This window comes from Drosophila sechellia, chromosome 3R (assembly GCF_004382195.2).
Source record: "Drosophila sechellia strain sech25 chromosome 3R, ASM438219v1, whole genome shotgun sequence".
Lineage (NCBI taxonomy): Eukaryota > Metazoa > Arthropoda > Insecta > Diptera > Drosophilidae > Drosophila > Drosophila sechellia.
Window position 1 is genome coordinate 26495183 of NC_045952.1, and position 16495 is coordinate 26511677.

Here is a 16495-nt window from a genome sequence, read left to right on the forward strand (position 1 = left end):
GTTCCAGAAATTTCTAACCAAAATGTATTTAAAAGTGATTATTCTAACCAGCCCTCTTCACTAAAGTGTATTTTAATTACTTTAACTTTAACCTTACTATTTCAAAATCCAAATTGTAGTTCAATGGAATTTAGAAAGAATTTCCAATTTTCCGTTCCGTTCTAATGCATTTATAATCAGCCAAGGATTACACATTTAAATGCCAGATTTAAATCACAACCCTTCTCTCAAAAGACCTCCCACATAATTTATGTAAAAACTTTATAATCCAGGAGAGGTTTTTTGTTGCAATGGCGCTTCATTAATTTATGAATATCAAATTGCATTTTGACATTTGCCAACAAAAACTATTTAAAACTTGTCCCGGCCTGTGCTCGGCGCACAATAGCCTTGGTCCCTGTCCCAGGACCTTTTCCAGGACCCCCATCCTGGCCATTTCTTCTTCGCTTCCCCTGCCGTTGTCGATTCGGTTTGATTGAAGCACCCGCATGTACAGAACATTTTAAATATTTACAAAGATATTTCAAAAAACGCTTTTGGCATGTTTTGTTTTTGTACCCAGTTCCCTTTATAATTGTTGTTGCTGTTCTGCTGCCTGTTGTTGGTTTGTTTGTGTGTGTGTGAGTGACCAGAGGTCCTCGGAGTTTCCCCCCCCGGTTGGTCGAGTGTTTTGCTCACTTTTCGGTCGCTGGGAAAAAAGGGAAAACGAACTTCAAATGTGGCATGAGGGCGGCTCTTGAGTTTGTGTGTGTGAATGTGTGTTTGTGGGCGGGGCACTTGAGGGCGCGTGTGTCCTTTTAGGAAAGTGTCAAAAACCGTTGGTCAAAAAACCGTATGGCAATTATTCAACACAATTGAATATGAAGTGTGGCGATGGCCAGGGCGGGCATGTGAGGCGCAAGAAAAAAGTTGCAGCGCTGGGCAAATAATGAAAAATACACCCACATCAGTATTTTTCGGCTGTCTGCACTCAGGCGCACACACACCCACCCACTCGCCCGCCCACTCACACATTTGCACCCTTTTCATGTCCTGCTGCTCCTGCCGCCGTTGCCGTTGTTGTTGCGCAGTTGCTGCCGCCTGGCAATTTTTCGGTGATAAAATATTTAAATTTAATTAAGGCCACCGACGAGCAACACGATTGCCGGGGCCAGCGGCCAAAAGGGAAGATGAAGTGGTGCCGTTCCTGGCCGGACCTTTGACCCTGCATTCCCGTTCTCAGGAAACAGGGGGGGAAACACGCGGGGCTGGGGGCTTTGGATTCGAGGTCCAGGTCCTTTTTGCGCCTTTTGCATTTGCGTATGGTGCGTTTTGCAGGCTTACGGCTCTGCTGGTCGGCAAGAAATTCATGAAAAATTTTTTCTTTGATGCTACCAAATTCTTTTTGTAAGTTTCTTTGTACTTCCAGCGTTGTATATCTCACGGACAGCAGAGGGCCACAAAACATACTTTCAAAGGACCTCGGCAGTCTGTCTGTGTCCTTGCCAGTGATTATGTGCTCGGACTAAACCCCTTTCGGTTTTTGTAATTAAGCTGCGAGCGCCACAATAGTTGCATATGCACGCGTTTCTTCCCAGATATTGTGCACACAAATTGAACACGATTACAGCTGAAAATTGTTGGCCAAAAAGCAAACTTTCCACATGCTGGCAACTTAATCGCCGGCAAGAAAAGTCAGAAAGTTGCTGTCTTGCTTGTCTAAACCCTGAAACTAAACTATTCCGGCTCTGCCACCAAACTTTTGATCTTGAGTTGTGCAAATATTTTTCATTATGCGGGCCAAGTATTTATGGAATTATGGAAATTTGTTTTCAAGATATTTGTTTCCGTTCTCCGCAAAATGGGAAGTTCAAACCTGTTAGATTCAAGAGCGGATTTCGGGACATAATCTGGTTCGATTCGGAGCCTGTTTGTTGTTTCTAAACACCTGATGTAGTGCCTCTCTATTGATTATTTATTTTCAATAAATGTAATGCATATCTAAACAGTTTTACTCACTATGTTCTGATTTACGAAATTGAACTTCTTCTTAGATCAATACAAACTGTTCACATCGTTGACCGATTGCCAGGCCTTTGGAATTATCCCCGTATTCATTTCAGACCTGCAATTTTAGGAGTCCTCTGTCAAGTAGCCCATCGACTCCTGATTGATACTGGACGTATGTTGTAAAATGGGGATTTATGGCCTGCAGCCAGTCTGACAATTAACCATGGCCATTGCCAACTGGCTGAGGCGAATGCAAACTCCCAGCTCAGAAATTTGGCAACAGGCAGTTGCTACAATGGCTGGACACGTGCACCTGTTTTGTCACATCTAATATTCCATTGTTTGGTCTGTGGCAAGGACTCGTTGCTGGCCAAAATGCGTTTTGGAACATTCCAAGAAGCGAAGCCAACGGAGTCAACAATGCTCTATGGACAGAGGCATGCAAATTGCCCAGGAAAAGCGAATGGAACGAGGGTTGGCCAGAAGGAAAAAGGGCAGAGGCCCAGCCAATTTTTCTTGCATTTGCCTTCGAGTTTTTCGGTTTTTCCCGTGTTATTGTTACCCCTGCCCGTCCTGTTTGTCCAAGTTGCCATTTCAAGCGTGTTGCAATGAAAAGCAAACTTTCCATCGCACACGCAGTTCGGGTTAGGCATTCGGTCTTCTGTTTTCGGTCTCTGGGCTGCTTCTCTGCTGGACTCAACAGGCGAACACGGGGCGTATACGAAATTAAAATGCACTCAGCTGAAAAATTGGTTTTCTCGTTCTTGACAAACTTTGAGTGATTTCTGAAAGCCTCCGACGGATGCCAGCCCATGGAGGGCGAATCGGCAAACGAGGCGCCAAAACCCCACCCACAAGAAGATACTTTTTGAAAAGCCAGCGCCTCCTTACCTTGTTTTCTCAAAGATGTTTTAATAAGGCGTACATTTTAATCAAGCGTGCCGAAAATAACTCATAAATTATGGAAAGCCAAAGTAAGCAGATGCCGAGGCCAAAGGAATGATAACAAGAAGCCCGAAAATTGCTTGACTCATTAAAAATAAATGATTTGGTATTTTAAGCCCTCTTCTGAACTTTGCTGGCTGTTGCCCACTAAATGGCTGATTGATAATTTAATTGTTTATAAGTTTGCCATTTGATTTTAACTTAAAATATCTTACCAAATGACGTCCTCTAACTGCAGTCATTAATGAGCATACATTTTTCTGATTTGGGTATTTTATTTTCAGTTAAATATAGCTGACCTTTTTCTCGCGGCCAAAATAGCGAACCTGTCGACCGGAGTATCGACCAGTCCCGCCTCGGGACTGGGAATCGTGGGCATCCTGCCCTGCTCGCTCCATTGGCAGCCGCCGGGCAAGGCGCCCAAGTTGCTGAGTTACTCCTCCGGGGCCCGTGCCACCAGTCAGCCCTATGCGATGTCCGCCTCCGGGAACAGTTGCTGCAGCACCAGGACACCAGGTTGCTGCCAGGACTGCAGTGGCTACCAGCAGGAGTACGAGCACTTGCCTGTTCCGCGACTGCAGCACCAACAGCCGCCACCGCCGCTCTACCAAAATCAACAGCAGAAGCAGGAGCATCAACAAGGCAGCTGCATTACCACCTTGCAGCAGACAACCACTGCTACATCCAACTGTTCATACGGCAATTGTCTGATGCCAACAACTGCAACTACGAGCACTTATGTGAGCAATATTGGAACAGAGCAGCCGCTGTTGACTATGCAACATTGTCATTCTCATTGCAACATGCAACATTGCAACAGCACCTGCGGCAGCAACAAGGCACCTGCTATTTACAATAACATACCTGCCCAGTCGATGATCTTTGTACCCGTGATGTTGCCCATGCAACAGCAACATCATCAACAGCAGCAGCATTATTTGCATACGCAACCTCCTCTGCCACAGCCGGAGGATTGCAAACCATTGTTGCAGGCCAAGAGCGTACCACCGCCGCCACAGCCACCGCCTATGCTCACCCACTTCCAGGCGATGATGCAACCACCACCTCTACCACCTTCACCGATGATGCCTCCACAACGTTTTCCCAGCAGGACTCCTACCACGCCCCCCCTGCCGGCTACCTACCGCGTTCAGAGCCTCAAATCCGCGGCTGCTGCGGCGGTCAGTGCTTACCAGCGGGTAAGTACAAATTTAAACTATTTGAAAAATATGAGAAATTTAATTTCTACCGTAAATTGTTAAGCCAAAAATCGAATCAAAGACTGGCCAAAATACCTGTAAGGTGTCTGACATTTATCCAAGTGCCCGGCTGTAAACCTAGAATATTTGTAGTACATCAGCGGCACTTAGTCAATGGATGCAAATCCTCCTGGGCTACTAAAATGTTGCAATTTGCGAAGCACAGCAGAGGCAGGGACAATGCCACGTATACTTAATATTTATGGGTGTGCTGCTGCTGCTGCCAAACTTCAATTTACATAAACATAAAAGACAAGCAACATCGGAGGAGCTCTGTTTCTTCTCCTACCCCTTAGAATCTGCATGCATGTTGTTGGTGAGATTTAGCGCAGCGACAGGACACAAAAAATCAAAGCTACAGGGGAGGGGTGGGGGCTCCAAATGCAAATCGGAACGAGCGGAAGTGAAAGCGCAGATATGGAAAGGTATATGGGGGGTTAAGGCGGGCTTACGGCGAGCACGAAAAACTAATGCATAACCTAGTAAGATCATCAACACGAAATTTTACAGCAAACTCATGTCCAAGGATGCGGAAATAAACTAGTTGTTTTTGTTACCAGGTCCGCTACCTCTGCCACCTCCTCACCACCTTTCCCCTCCTTTAAGTTCCCCCTGCCACAGTGTTGTCCTGCGCTCAATGACTTTTGCATTTAATATGAGTAAAGAAGCGCAGGACAACAAGAGAAACAGGCAGCAGATAAATACACTGGGAAAATTTAGAGTTGCTACGATTAATGGAGCTTTAAATTTTATTATATTTAATACTCAAAGATGTCTTAGAGAATATAAGAGTATTTCTTGAGATTTTAACATCTGTCATATAAGTTCATCTGTTTTTATAAATTTCTTATAGTGACCTTTCCTCTGTGCAGCGGTGGGCTAAAAGCTGAGCTGGACTTGAGGATTGGTCTTCGGCTCTTTACGGCGGGTTGAGTCCTGGCCAGCGACATGCAAAACGTGCTGTTTAAATTACGTTCCTGCCTGCAGATTTCTGATTTCGGATTTCAGGTGGGGCCGCCTGCAAGGACAAGCAGATAGTGTCTGCTGTCCGTTCGGCTCCTGAGCTGCTGAGCTGCTCAGCTCCACAGCTCCTTCCTTGCCAATTCTTGGTCGTGTCCGACGATTCGTTTATTTGATAGCCTTGCTGTTGATGCTCCTGCATAGCGGATAAGTTGGTCCTGATTAAGAATCTGCAACAGAATAAAAGGGAAATCGCGACGTCAAAGGTTCGGTGGTGGTCACCTGGCCATGTCCTTATGTCGTGGATAGGAGTCGCGGTAGAATTTCTTAGAAAAATGCATAAGTTCGCTGCCAGCAGTATGCTCTATTCACATTTTTGATGACAACTCTGTAGCATATTATTTGCAGACCTTCTTCGAGTGATATTTATTTTACAGGCGAATTAAACATGAGAGAAATGCACATCATAGTCCTGCATCCTTAATGCTGTTCATTCACATGTGCTTAAGTAGTTTTATTTAGAAGGAGCACAATCGCACACAGAGGACTCTGGACTCTGTATCTGCACATTTGAATGTTAAATCTTTTATGAAATGCCATTTTTTTCGACAGTCCGTCTGTCCGTTTGTCCATATCTAATACATCCAGAAAACGCTCATGTGAGAGTGGTTTTGTATGGTCATGTGTGTGTGAGTGTGTCCGTCGGTTTGTTGTGGTCTTTCTGCAACTTAACAATACCTTTTCATCACTTTTCTCCCGCTTTTCTCCCGCCTTCCATCCGCCGGCATTCGTTTTCGTTTGTTTTTGCATTTCCTTCCCCTGCTTCTGGAGAACTGGGCGCGCTATCATGCACAAAGAAAGCATTTTATGTGCTGCCTTTAATGTTTGCACTAGCCCACAGTTATAATGTACTCTCACCCGGCGATGTATGGGTGCATATAGTACATGTGAGTCTGTATGGAAGAGCATAAATGGACACTTGAAAAAATTACTACCCGTTTTCAAAAGAATGTTTATTTTAAACACATAGACACTTAAGGTATGTTAACATTCCTTCTAATTGACATTGAAATCTACTTTTTAGTACCCAATAACAGTTTAGTATGATTATATCGTTTAATTATTTTTTTTTTTTGTGCAGTTTATCCACAATGATTTTGGTTCCTGGGCCCCTGCATTAGAAAGTTTTCTCGGATCTGTGGTGCATTCGGAATCACTTGAATCCTGGGAATCGTCTGGCTGTCTTTGGCCGCCCACTTGACCCCGCCCCCGGCATTGTGTTGGAAAAACAGTTGGTTTCCATCTAATAATTGTTCTACTCATATTCCATATGCACTTGCGGAGTATTTCAAAGCGGATTTGGTTGTTGGGTTTTACTTGTTTTTATTTTCCTACTATTTTTTTTTTGTTTTTGGTTATGATTTGCTATGCTGTGAGCTATTCCATGTTGTTTATTTGGGCTGCCGAAATTTCTTACTTAATTCCGCTCCCTGGAAACGATGTTTCGGGGAAGTGTTACTAAGTACTAATATCATAAATAGAAATACAGCCCAAAAAACAATTAATGCTAAATGAATGATAATGAAGCAGAGAGTTTTTATTCTGGCGGGCTTGTGCACAATTTACTAAGAGGATTTGGGTAAGCCCACAATTATGCTCCGGATATTAGACTGTGGCGGTTTTTCCTTTTACAACTCTAGTAAATAAGCCAGGAAAAGAGTTTGGGGCAGCTAGGCATATGGTAAATGTACATAACGCTTTAATCCATTGTATACTGTGCTCTGTATACCATATTGACTTCACTTTAAGAAGCTAGTGCCAAAGAAGTGTTAATTGCGAAAGAGTCACAGCTTCAGCCACTTGGATATTCCCTTAAAAGAGTGCAGTGGTGCTAAAAAAAGGATACGAAGTAGAGGGGCACTCCGAAATGGGAATCCTTCAGCCGACAGGAGCAGGAGCAATGGTAACTTAATGGCCTCGAAGGGTCGCGAGTGATGCGTAAGTGAATCCATATTTCATATGCCGCGTTAACGGGCCAGCAAAAAGCAGACACACAAAGTGAGGAACATATTTCGAGGAGTGCCAGAACGCGTTCACTTTATTGGAAGAAATCCAAGGAAAAAGTGGAAGATACCAACCAACGAGGCTGTCATTATTTCGCTCTCGGCAGTGGCAAAATGAAACTGAAACAAAACGAAATAACAGCAGAGGAAGACGTCTAGCGGAGGAAAGTCGGCAGTGTCCTTCTTGTTGCTTAAGTATAAGAAATTTGATAGCTGCGCCAAAGGATGCGATATCAAAGGATTGCCTTGTGGCCAACGAGTGACAAACGGCGAAGGAAAGTCGAAGGAAACAGTTGACAGCCCCAAACAGCCAAACTGGCAAATTGGACAAGCGCTAGACAGGACGAAAAGAAAGGACCCTGCAGAAACCCGCAAAAAACTCACCCAAAAGCGCATATCCAAATCAGAACTTGGCCTTAAGGCCAGTTGTAGTTTCCACTCGCTGCCAAGCAGCCAAGTTGCGGCATTAACAGAATGTGGTGACTTTCTCGCCTTTCACAGAGCCTGTAAATGTGCTCCATTGCTCTCCAGAGGATGTGGCGTCCGCCCCCGGAATGGGAACTCTATGCCGATCTCACCATGAGAATCTTGGGTCCTCTGTTAATTCAATCTGCTGGCTGACTGGCCGCGAGATGGCGCCCCAAAGTGCCAGCCACTGCTGTTGAGTGGTTCGAATCTCACCGCATCTGATTGTGTGAGTGTCCGCAGCCGCGTCCTTCATCCTTGGTCCTTCGTCCTTTCTCTTGTGCGCGACTGTGTGTGCGAGTATGTCGCGCACTGGCTTGCCAGAAGGCGATTAACCCATTATGAGCTGGGAAGTTTAGTCTTACGGAACTGTTTATAAAAACCATGGATATAACTACTACTACAGTTCCGAATGAAAAGTATAAAGTGCAAAGGAGCATGTATACTTTTTATTTGAGATTTACTTTGATGTTTCCCGAAAGTGCACAGTATATTACAAGGAGGTATACAAATCAATTCAGCCAAAAAGATAGAATAATTAATCAAAGCTAATAAATTCTGTTGCAAACGAATAAAAAAGTCCAATGAAGCCAGAAAAATCGAACAAAGCTGAATGGCTCAGGCCAAAAAAAAAAATGGGTTAATCCTCGCGAAGCAGATAAAAAGGACGCGGGCGTCAGGAGCAGCATCTCCCTTCTTGTTGTTGCTGCTGCCACTTGAAAGCTTTTACCACAATGCTTGTGTATCGGTGCGTGTGTCCGTGTATCCCTATGTGTGTGTGTGCCCATCAAGTGCTTCTTTGTTTCTTGCTGTGTGTGCGAGGGCGCCAAATTTCAAAAGCAGCCGTGCAAAAGCTTTTTTCGCTGCCAAACGGTTTATTTTGCACGACACTCGACATGGTACGCATCCTTTGAAAGTGTAAACGCCGTCAGCAGCTTCACTTTCAATGGCAGCCCATGCGGCGTATACTTGATACTGGCTGCTACAGTTGAGGCGCGCTCAAGCGCCGTCCCTTAAAAACCCTGGCCAGTCCTAATTTAATTTAGTGTAAATTCAGTTTTTCTTCTTCCACTCTTTTTTGTTTTGCTGTTGTGTGGCTCGCTAAGGTCAAACCGCCAGGAACAGGGCGAATTAAATGCAATTGACAGTTGCAATTTCCAACTGGCTGTCAGGCCAAATCCCACAGAAACTGCATTCGAAACAAGGGAGTGCTAAGTCCAAACTCGCTGTAACACAATAAAATGCAACCTCAACTGACACAAAGAAAATGTTTTACCGAATGTGAGCCAAGAAGGCGCTCGTGCAGGGACGAGGGCGGGCTCAGGTCCAAGGGGGCGTGGCTAAAAACAAAAAATAAAGGCGAATAGACATCACGTAAGCGGAAAAACCAATGCCAAGCCAAGCCAAACCGCCGCGGCTGTCAAATTAGAGGCATTCATGCAGGCACCTCGGAAACTTTGTAGGAATTTCTCATCAACTAGTCGTAGCCGATGTTTCCAATCCCACACCTATGTGCATGTGTTTCCGTTTCCGTTGGACAAATGAGGTGATACCCGGAGAATTTTCAGCATGAGACGACATAACTCGCATTGCAAGTGAGAAAATCACTGAAATGTATTCACAGATTATTGAATCAATCATTTTGGTTAAGTAAACAATTTGCACCAAAGGCGTTGATTCATAGTCCATGACCACTGTGATTCCACTGGCCAGCTCACATGTAATCATAATTGAAATGCCCCGGCATTGTTTAAATTAAAGTTTTGCCAGCACTCGTCCTAAGTTGTAATTTAGTTTCATTGCTCGACAGAAACAATAATGACCGACGCGTCGAAGTTGTTGTCGCAAATTTGCCTGCAGTAATGAATAGGCTGGCATGTCCTTACACCGATAGAAACGAAATACTTAATCAGGATTGATCAATCTCAATCGCAAAAAACAGCCATTTTAGGTCACTTCAATTCAGCAAATTATGAGTATTTTATTGCAAAATAGTAAAAGAAATATTTGTTTTAACTTTGATAATGATTAATTGTTGGTACATTACCTGTATTGCATTTGATATTATAAATATTGTCAGCACATATTTTTGTTTTCAGTGCACCGAAAGTTAAGCAACTATCGATATCTGTCTCAGCTTAGTGTTTGTAAAATACTTTCCGAAATTCTGTCCAAGCTTAGAATAAAATTAATTTAATGGCAAATATTTGCCGGGAAATTACCTGAGTTGAAACGAATGCCAGCGAGTGGGTAAATTAGAATGCAGACACAGGCAGGGACCTTAAATTTCATCTAATGACTGATGCATGTGAGTTGTTTGTTTCATCTCGATGCATTTTGTTAGTCAATTAATTTGCATGTCGTTGGTGGCCGTAACTAAGGATAACAGGGCTCCGAAGATGTTCGAGTGAACACGTCGTCCACTCCCAGGTGGTATTTCTTCATTAAATTAGTGTATGTGGTGACTTTGACAAAACGGCTGTCTGTCTGTTAGCTCATACCCTGCGCTTTTCCCTCGGTGTATCCTTGTTGGCAGTCGGCAGTCCAGGAATGTGGACGATGGCCTTGTTTTGTTTGTCTTTTGCAACGTGTTCGGGCATCTTTATTTTCAATAACAAATAAAAATGCCCAAGTAGAACGTAAAATAAATTGCAGCCACGCGCCTGCTGTCTGCTGTTTGGGCCTCAGTCTGCAGACTGTCCTGGATTCCAGTCCATTATGTGTTTCCTCGCATTTCCTTTGCTTTTCGGCATTTAATTGGCCGTATAATTGATTGGAGTTGTTGCTGGTGCTGTTTGTTGTTGTGGCCACTTCCCGGCATTCGATCCCCTCATCTAACTCATTATTTGTGTGTGGACTGTGTGTGTGTGTGTGTTTGCAGCAAAACATTTCAAAATACCAGCCCAAGTGGCAAAGTTTTCTTTGGCCAACTATTGAATTGAATTGGCCCGTGGCACGAGCCTTTGATAGACTTCACAGCCTCTTGCCCCATTTTGCTGACTGGGCTTTCCGTTCCGACTGCCCCTATAAATTTGTATTGTGCCGGCTTGTTCTCTGCGGTGCGAAATTAATTATATTTGCTTCAGCCTCAAAATGTCAGTCGGTCTCTAATTATTATTATGCCAATAGGGGGAGAATGGCCATTGGCCTCCAGCCCCAAAAGCGATGCCAAGTCTGCGTATCTTTTTCGGCCTGGCTCTCACAGGTTGCTTGACATTAATTGATTTATTTGCCTTTTACATAAATTAGGCGCTGAATATTTGGATTCGGTGCCGAAGTGCATGTGGAGTGAGGTCTAGTCTATGGCATCTGATTTCACTTGGTTTAAGCATTAAAGTATTTTCTATCTTACAGCAATTATTTATTAAAATAACTAGAAAACATATCTAGTACTATGTAAAAATGTAAAGTTTTATTTAGTAATGTATACATTAAGTATTAATTGAGTAATGCCCATTAATAGCACGTGTAATAAGGAAACACATTGTAAGGCAGAATGTGGCCAACACAATTGGTGTATCAAACTTTTGGCATTATGCCAGTTAGCCGTTTTGGAGCAGACCAAAGTCCGTCGCTTTTTGGCGTTCGATGAGCTGGAAAACGCGATCGTGGCGGGAAGCGGAAAAAAGGAAAACTTTTTGACAGCGCAACATGCAAAAACAAATTACCAAACAGTCAAACTGTCAATTACGGGGCAATTAGTTGGCTTCGATTAAATGGCAGTCGCCGTTGTAGTTGCTGTCGTCGCTTAAGCCGTTTTGGCCCCGTTTACAATGGCAGCACGTCGTCCGCACTACCAAGTCCCCAACTTCGAAACTCCCAGCTGGGAAGCAGTGTGCAAATATTTGTGGCTGAAAATAAATGTCCGACAAGCCAGCGGCATGGACAACTTTCTGTGATAATTGGCCCAATGCACTGGGCCCGCTTAAGTGGCCGGCCAGCAGTTTGATTTATTCCCGCTCCCTGGGCTGAGACTCCGGCACTCGATAGCCAGGTGCACGGATCAGATGCATCCCCGGTGGCCACTCAAACGGCAAATACACAACATTTACAATTGTGCCGGCCAAGCGTCCAGCAGTTGCACAATGCACTTTCGGGCCTGGCAACTGATAAGAAGATAAATGAGCCCGTTCGGCAGCCGGCAGGAGTTAAGTCCTGCACTCAGAAAAGGATATGCCGTGACTTATCGAATTTCGCAAGCAATCAACTTTTTGATAGCACTACCAATAGTGAAGAATGTTCGAAGGACTTTGCTTGCATTAATAAGTCGTTTCATTACTTTCCATTAAGGAAAATATGATTATATTTTCTCTGCAACTGTAGAACTTACAATTTGAATCACACAACACAACCTTAAAGTCGAGCTGAAGATTCGCTTGAGTGTACAGCTAATAAATACTTTCAGATGGCTATAAGAAATGGCATTTGAAAGTTCTATGATCGCATAAAACAGCGGAGGGCTGTCTCCCATTTAAGCAGCACAGCCCTGCCAGGATATGCAAAGTGGAGCCGAGACGCTGTCCTTCCAAAAAGCCGCCACTCCTCTATCTTTGTTTGTTGGCTCAGACTGCCGTAGGCTGGCATATGCGAACTGGAAATTATGAGCGATAGCATAGCCCGTGCGTCTGAACGGAGTCTTGGGCTATATACCCCGATCCGGCCTTGGATCTGGCTCCTCTCCCGTGCATCGGCACATTTGGCATTGCTCAAACGACGTGTGGTCGCAATATGCATTGTTGCGTGTCCTTCCGGAAACAACTGTCAGTACACTGAAACTATTTTCAGTCTGGATTATACATTTTATAATCGTTAATATGGATTTCTTTATAATCCCATCTGAGTTTAACATTCATGTGATTTAAAAATGGCTGATACCGATAGTAGTTGAGATAGTAAAAAATACTTTGCTCACATTTTTTCTCTGTTCTGGATGTACGGAACTGCATGCTGCGAGTATCTACGGCACTGCACTCTTGCCGATTGATGCCTTTGGCATGCTTTTGTGTGTTGGCTCCAGCTGCAGTTTCGTATCCATCCTCATTCTCATCCGCATCCCCATCCGCATCTCCATCTCTTCCCAATGCCGCACCCTGAGTGATGTGGGGCCTAATTTATGGCCCGGTTTGCCTGCTGGCCCGTTCTGCATACCGAAATGGCAAACGGCCACTGTCAAAGCAGGAAAGCAACAGAAACTGAAGCGGCGACTGCAGAAAATTGCATGGCATTAGATCGCCGATTGCCCCCGCAACTGGGCTCCTATAAATTGCATTGCATACCTCGGCGCGCTGCTAATTATGCAATCCGACCCGACCCGACCCGGCCCGCTCGATCCAATCCAATCCAATCCGATCCGATCCGTTTCATGCTGGTGCGGTCTCAGGAGAGCCAGCTGCTAGCCTCATAAATATGCATTACAGCATATACTTTCACCTGCCGCTGGACGCGACATCAATCAACGTCCATTAGGCCGAAGAAGTGCGCCAGGCAGCGGAAGTGTGGCACACATACGCACGTACGCAGGTGCCACTTGAAGGCCGAGACAGTGGAAGTTTTGTTCGTAGTACTTACTTACCAACCAGAGAACAATTAAATTTATTTATTCCTTTATTTGTTCAGTACAACAGTTGATAATTTGTTTTTCCGATAAAAAATCCTTTGGTTTTAATGCCTCTTGAGCTCATTTGCCATGCCTCCTGTTTCGCTGGAATCAAACGTAGCGTATTTAACATGTCTGCTGGTCATCAACTAACAAACAATCTGCCTCCGTTTCCTTGGGCCGCCCAGGAAGGCAGCCATGCCAACTGAGCCTGCTCCAAGCCTCCGAGTGAAAAGCGCACACACACACACACTCACACACACACATCGTCGTCCTGTCAGCGGCAACAACAAATGATAAAATGTTTGCGTCCAGCCAGCGACTTTCTCTTACTTTCATCTCCATGCGGAGTGAGGTTGGGGAAGGCGAAATAATTTAATTTCGCCTGCCATGTTCGCCGCAGGCCGTCGCCCGCTGAATTTGTTTTATTAAAAACTGTGCACTATACGCTGGCTGGCAAATGAAAGAAATGAAATCAAATACTCAAAAATGAGCAAACAAGGCGAAACGAAGGCGGCGACAACGCAACGAGAAAACAGAAACAAAAATGTACAAAATATGTACCCGATGGGGCTTGGCAATTTTGTAATTTCTTGGGGTAAATCGCGAAACGCTTTGTTTTGCAGATTTCCTTTGACGGTTTGACGGTTATTTAATTTGCTCGCCCCCAGAAATTGGGCCACGAAATCTACGTAATCCCCAGTTCCATGACCAAATAGCAGGCGGCGGAGGGATCGCGGAGTTAATGCTAATGCTATAAATGCTCGCCCATCATTTGTCTTCATTCATCTTTGGCAATTGTCCACTCATCCGAGTTTCGAACGCCACTCGAAATCATTAATTTCAAATATTATCCCCGACTGACTGAAAGCCCCCCACAGTGAATGGTAAATTGTAATACGAGCGGCATATTCATAAATATGAAATAACTTCGGTGCCATTAGCGGCAAATAATTTGCTAGGGCCACGCCCACTTTTCAGTGTGGGAAAGTGTTGCTACACAGGGAAAAATTCTGGTACCTCTTTGCCTGAATAATTTGTATGATTTTATAAGATATCTTAAAGCAAAATTTTATAAGCAAGTTATTATATAATTTGCCTTGGAGAAATGAATTCTTTCAGCGGAAATTAGATTGCATTTTGCTTAGCCTAACAGCAATCAATATTTTGTATTTTTATTTTCTTTTTCTTAGAGTGCCTGGTCCTTTTTTCATATTTATCGTCGCTTTCCCCAGTTCTTTATTAAGCAAACTAATCATGACCCTTTGTGGCCGACACGTGGCTGATAAAAGCGAACCCGGGGACAGCAAATAATGTGCGCTCTGATGGTCGGAATGGGCCCAGGATAACCGGCTACAGGACTATAGGATCCTTCGCAACAGCTTCTGAATTCGGCATTCCCATAACGCCGAGCATATTCAAGGTTCGCCCAGGCAAATCCTTTAAGTGTCATTCGGTGGCCCCCTGAATTCGGTTGCAACGTTTGCTCTAATTTTTCCTTGGGTTTTTCCTCTTTTTTTTGGCCAGCATTTTTGGCCGAGTTGTTTGCTCACTTTTTATGCGTTTGGATTTGCACATTTGGACACTAGTTAATTATGTTCTTAGTCCCTTTTATGTCACAATTTTCATTTGGCAACATCAAATAAACTAAATGTGCGGCAGGGGCTCGGCCGGAAAATGCCGCCCGATTTCGGGGGAAAACTGTCTACCGCAATTGTCGTGGCAAGGTAAACAAATATGCGTGTACGGCTGGCTGGCTAACTACATTGCCCATTGGCTGCAGTCCTGATCCCGGGGTTCCTGGGGTTCCTCGTGTTCCCCGGGTTACAAGTGGGGTGGCTTGGGATGGCTTTGGGGTGGAACAAATGTGCCTATTTGTAGCTGGTGTGGGGTCCTTTGGTGCGGTCGTCTGCTATAAAATTCTGTGCGGAATGGACATTCGGACTTTTAATATGCTCGAGTAATGTCTGCATTAACAGAATTCATTTGCAGGACATGGCCAGCAGCCAGGACAACCCCATCCATGTGTGCATGTGTGTGTGTCTATCTGTGTGCGTTCGCATGTTGTGTTGGTGTGGAGGAAACAAATTTATGTCGTGCTACTTGCTGAAATTGGATTTCTGGCCGCTGCTCCCCTTGGTTGTTATTGTTGTCGTCACATCGTTGCTTTTTAGTCACCGAAATGAGCGGAGAACCCAAGGAGAAATACAAAACTTAACCCACAGGACAAGGGTTGGGGTGAAGTTTGTTTCCATTCCTGGCTTTAGTACGTGTAATCCTTTTTCATGATTTGCACGCCACTTCAGAGGACATTTGTCGGCCTTGGCATTAGTCTCAGGTTAGTCGTTTGTCCTCAGCTCAGCTCTCCCAGTCGTAATCAAGTTGAATGCCTCAATTAGGGTCCTGTCTCTACCTCGAAATTGGAATGACCTGGCACGTGTTTTTATTTTCATCTTTATCTATTTATTGTCTAATTTTAATGGTCCATCGCTTCGTTCGCTCTCCGTTGCAGAATGGCAAATTGCCCAGGAACCTGCCCGCCCTGCGTGCCATGGAAATGGCGTTGCGTACCAACTCCTTTGCCACGCCCCCTCCACCGCTCCCTGTCCCACTACCATCGCCTCACGCAGCAAGGACCGAAGGAGGCGGACAGGACATGGAGGACTCTGACGAGGAAATGGAGTACATGCCGCCGCTGCACAGTGAGTACAGTTGCAATGCCGCAAACTTAATATAGAAAAAAGAAAATTAATATGTATTGTTAAAAATAAGTACGAGTTTCATATATTTTACTATTTAAATGATTTTATTCATATTTCATATCATAAGAAATGTCGTATTGAAAAGTATGTGATGTTTTTGAGTTATAAGCTTACACATTAAAGCCAGAAATGTGTCAATATTTTCTCGCGGTGTAAGAGCACCTTTCCCTGTCCAGTGGCAAATTCAATTAAAAATTTTTGAAACTGCTCCACCTGCACGTGCGTGACGAGCTTCTGACGTCCGGCAATGATGGTCGGGAGCAGCAGCACCTGGCCATCGTTGCCATCCATTGGTCCTTTGGTCCAGTGGTCCACTGGCTCAGTGGTTCACTGCTCCGTTGTCAGAGGCACTGTCAGGCGTTTCAATTTACTTTTATGTCTCGCAGCCTTATCGCGGCGCAAATTGAAATGAAATCTTGACACAATCAGCATGCCCATGCCACCGGCAGCTCGGAT

General features: G+C 44.5%; 1 protein-coding gene across 1 annotated transcript; it reads left to right on the forward strand.

Annotated features, from left to right (window-relative positions):
• The first annotated feature begins 860 nt into the window (after nucleotides 1–860).
• On the forward strand, nucleotides 861–16014 carry LOC6618745 (bromodomain-containing protein 4). Its single transcript, XM_032723033.1, has 3 exons — nucleotides 861–890; nucleotides 3219–4133; nucleotides 15790–16014. The coding sequence occupies exons 1-3, from the start codon at nucleotides 861–863 to the stop codon at nucleotides 16012–16014; spliced, it is 1170 nt and encodes a 389-aa protein (XP_032578924.1).
• Nucleotides 16015–16495: the final 481 nt, after the last annotated feature.

What these genes read in the sequence shown, in the direction of transcription:
- LOC6618745 (XM_032723033.1), top strand. Translation starts at nt 861, where the DNA reads ATGAAGTGTGGCGATGGCCAGGGCGGGCAT. An exon ending in GCGATGGCCAGGGCGGGCAT is followed by an intron (nt 891 to 3,218) that starts GTGAGGCGCAAG and finishes TTTTATTTTCAG; the next exon opens with TTAAATATAGCTGACCTTTT. An exon ending in CGGTCAGTGCTTACCAGCGG is followed by an intron (nt 4,134 to 15,789) that starts GTAAGTACAAAT and finishes TCTCCGTTGCAG; the next exon opens with AATGGCAAATTGCCCAGGAA.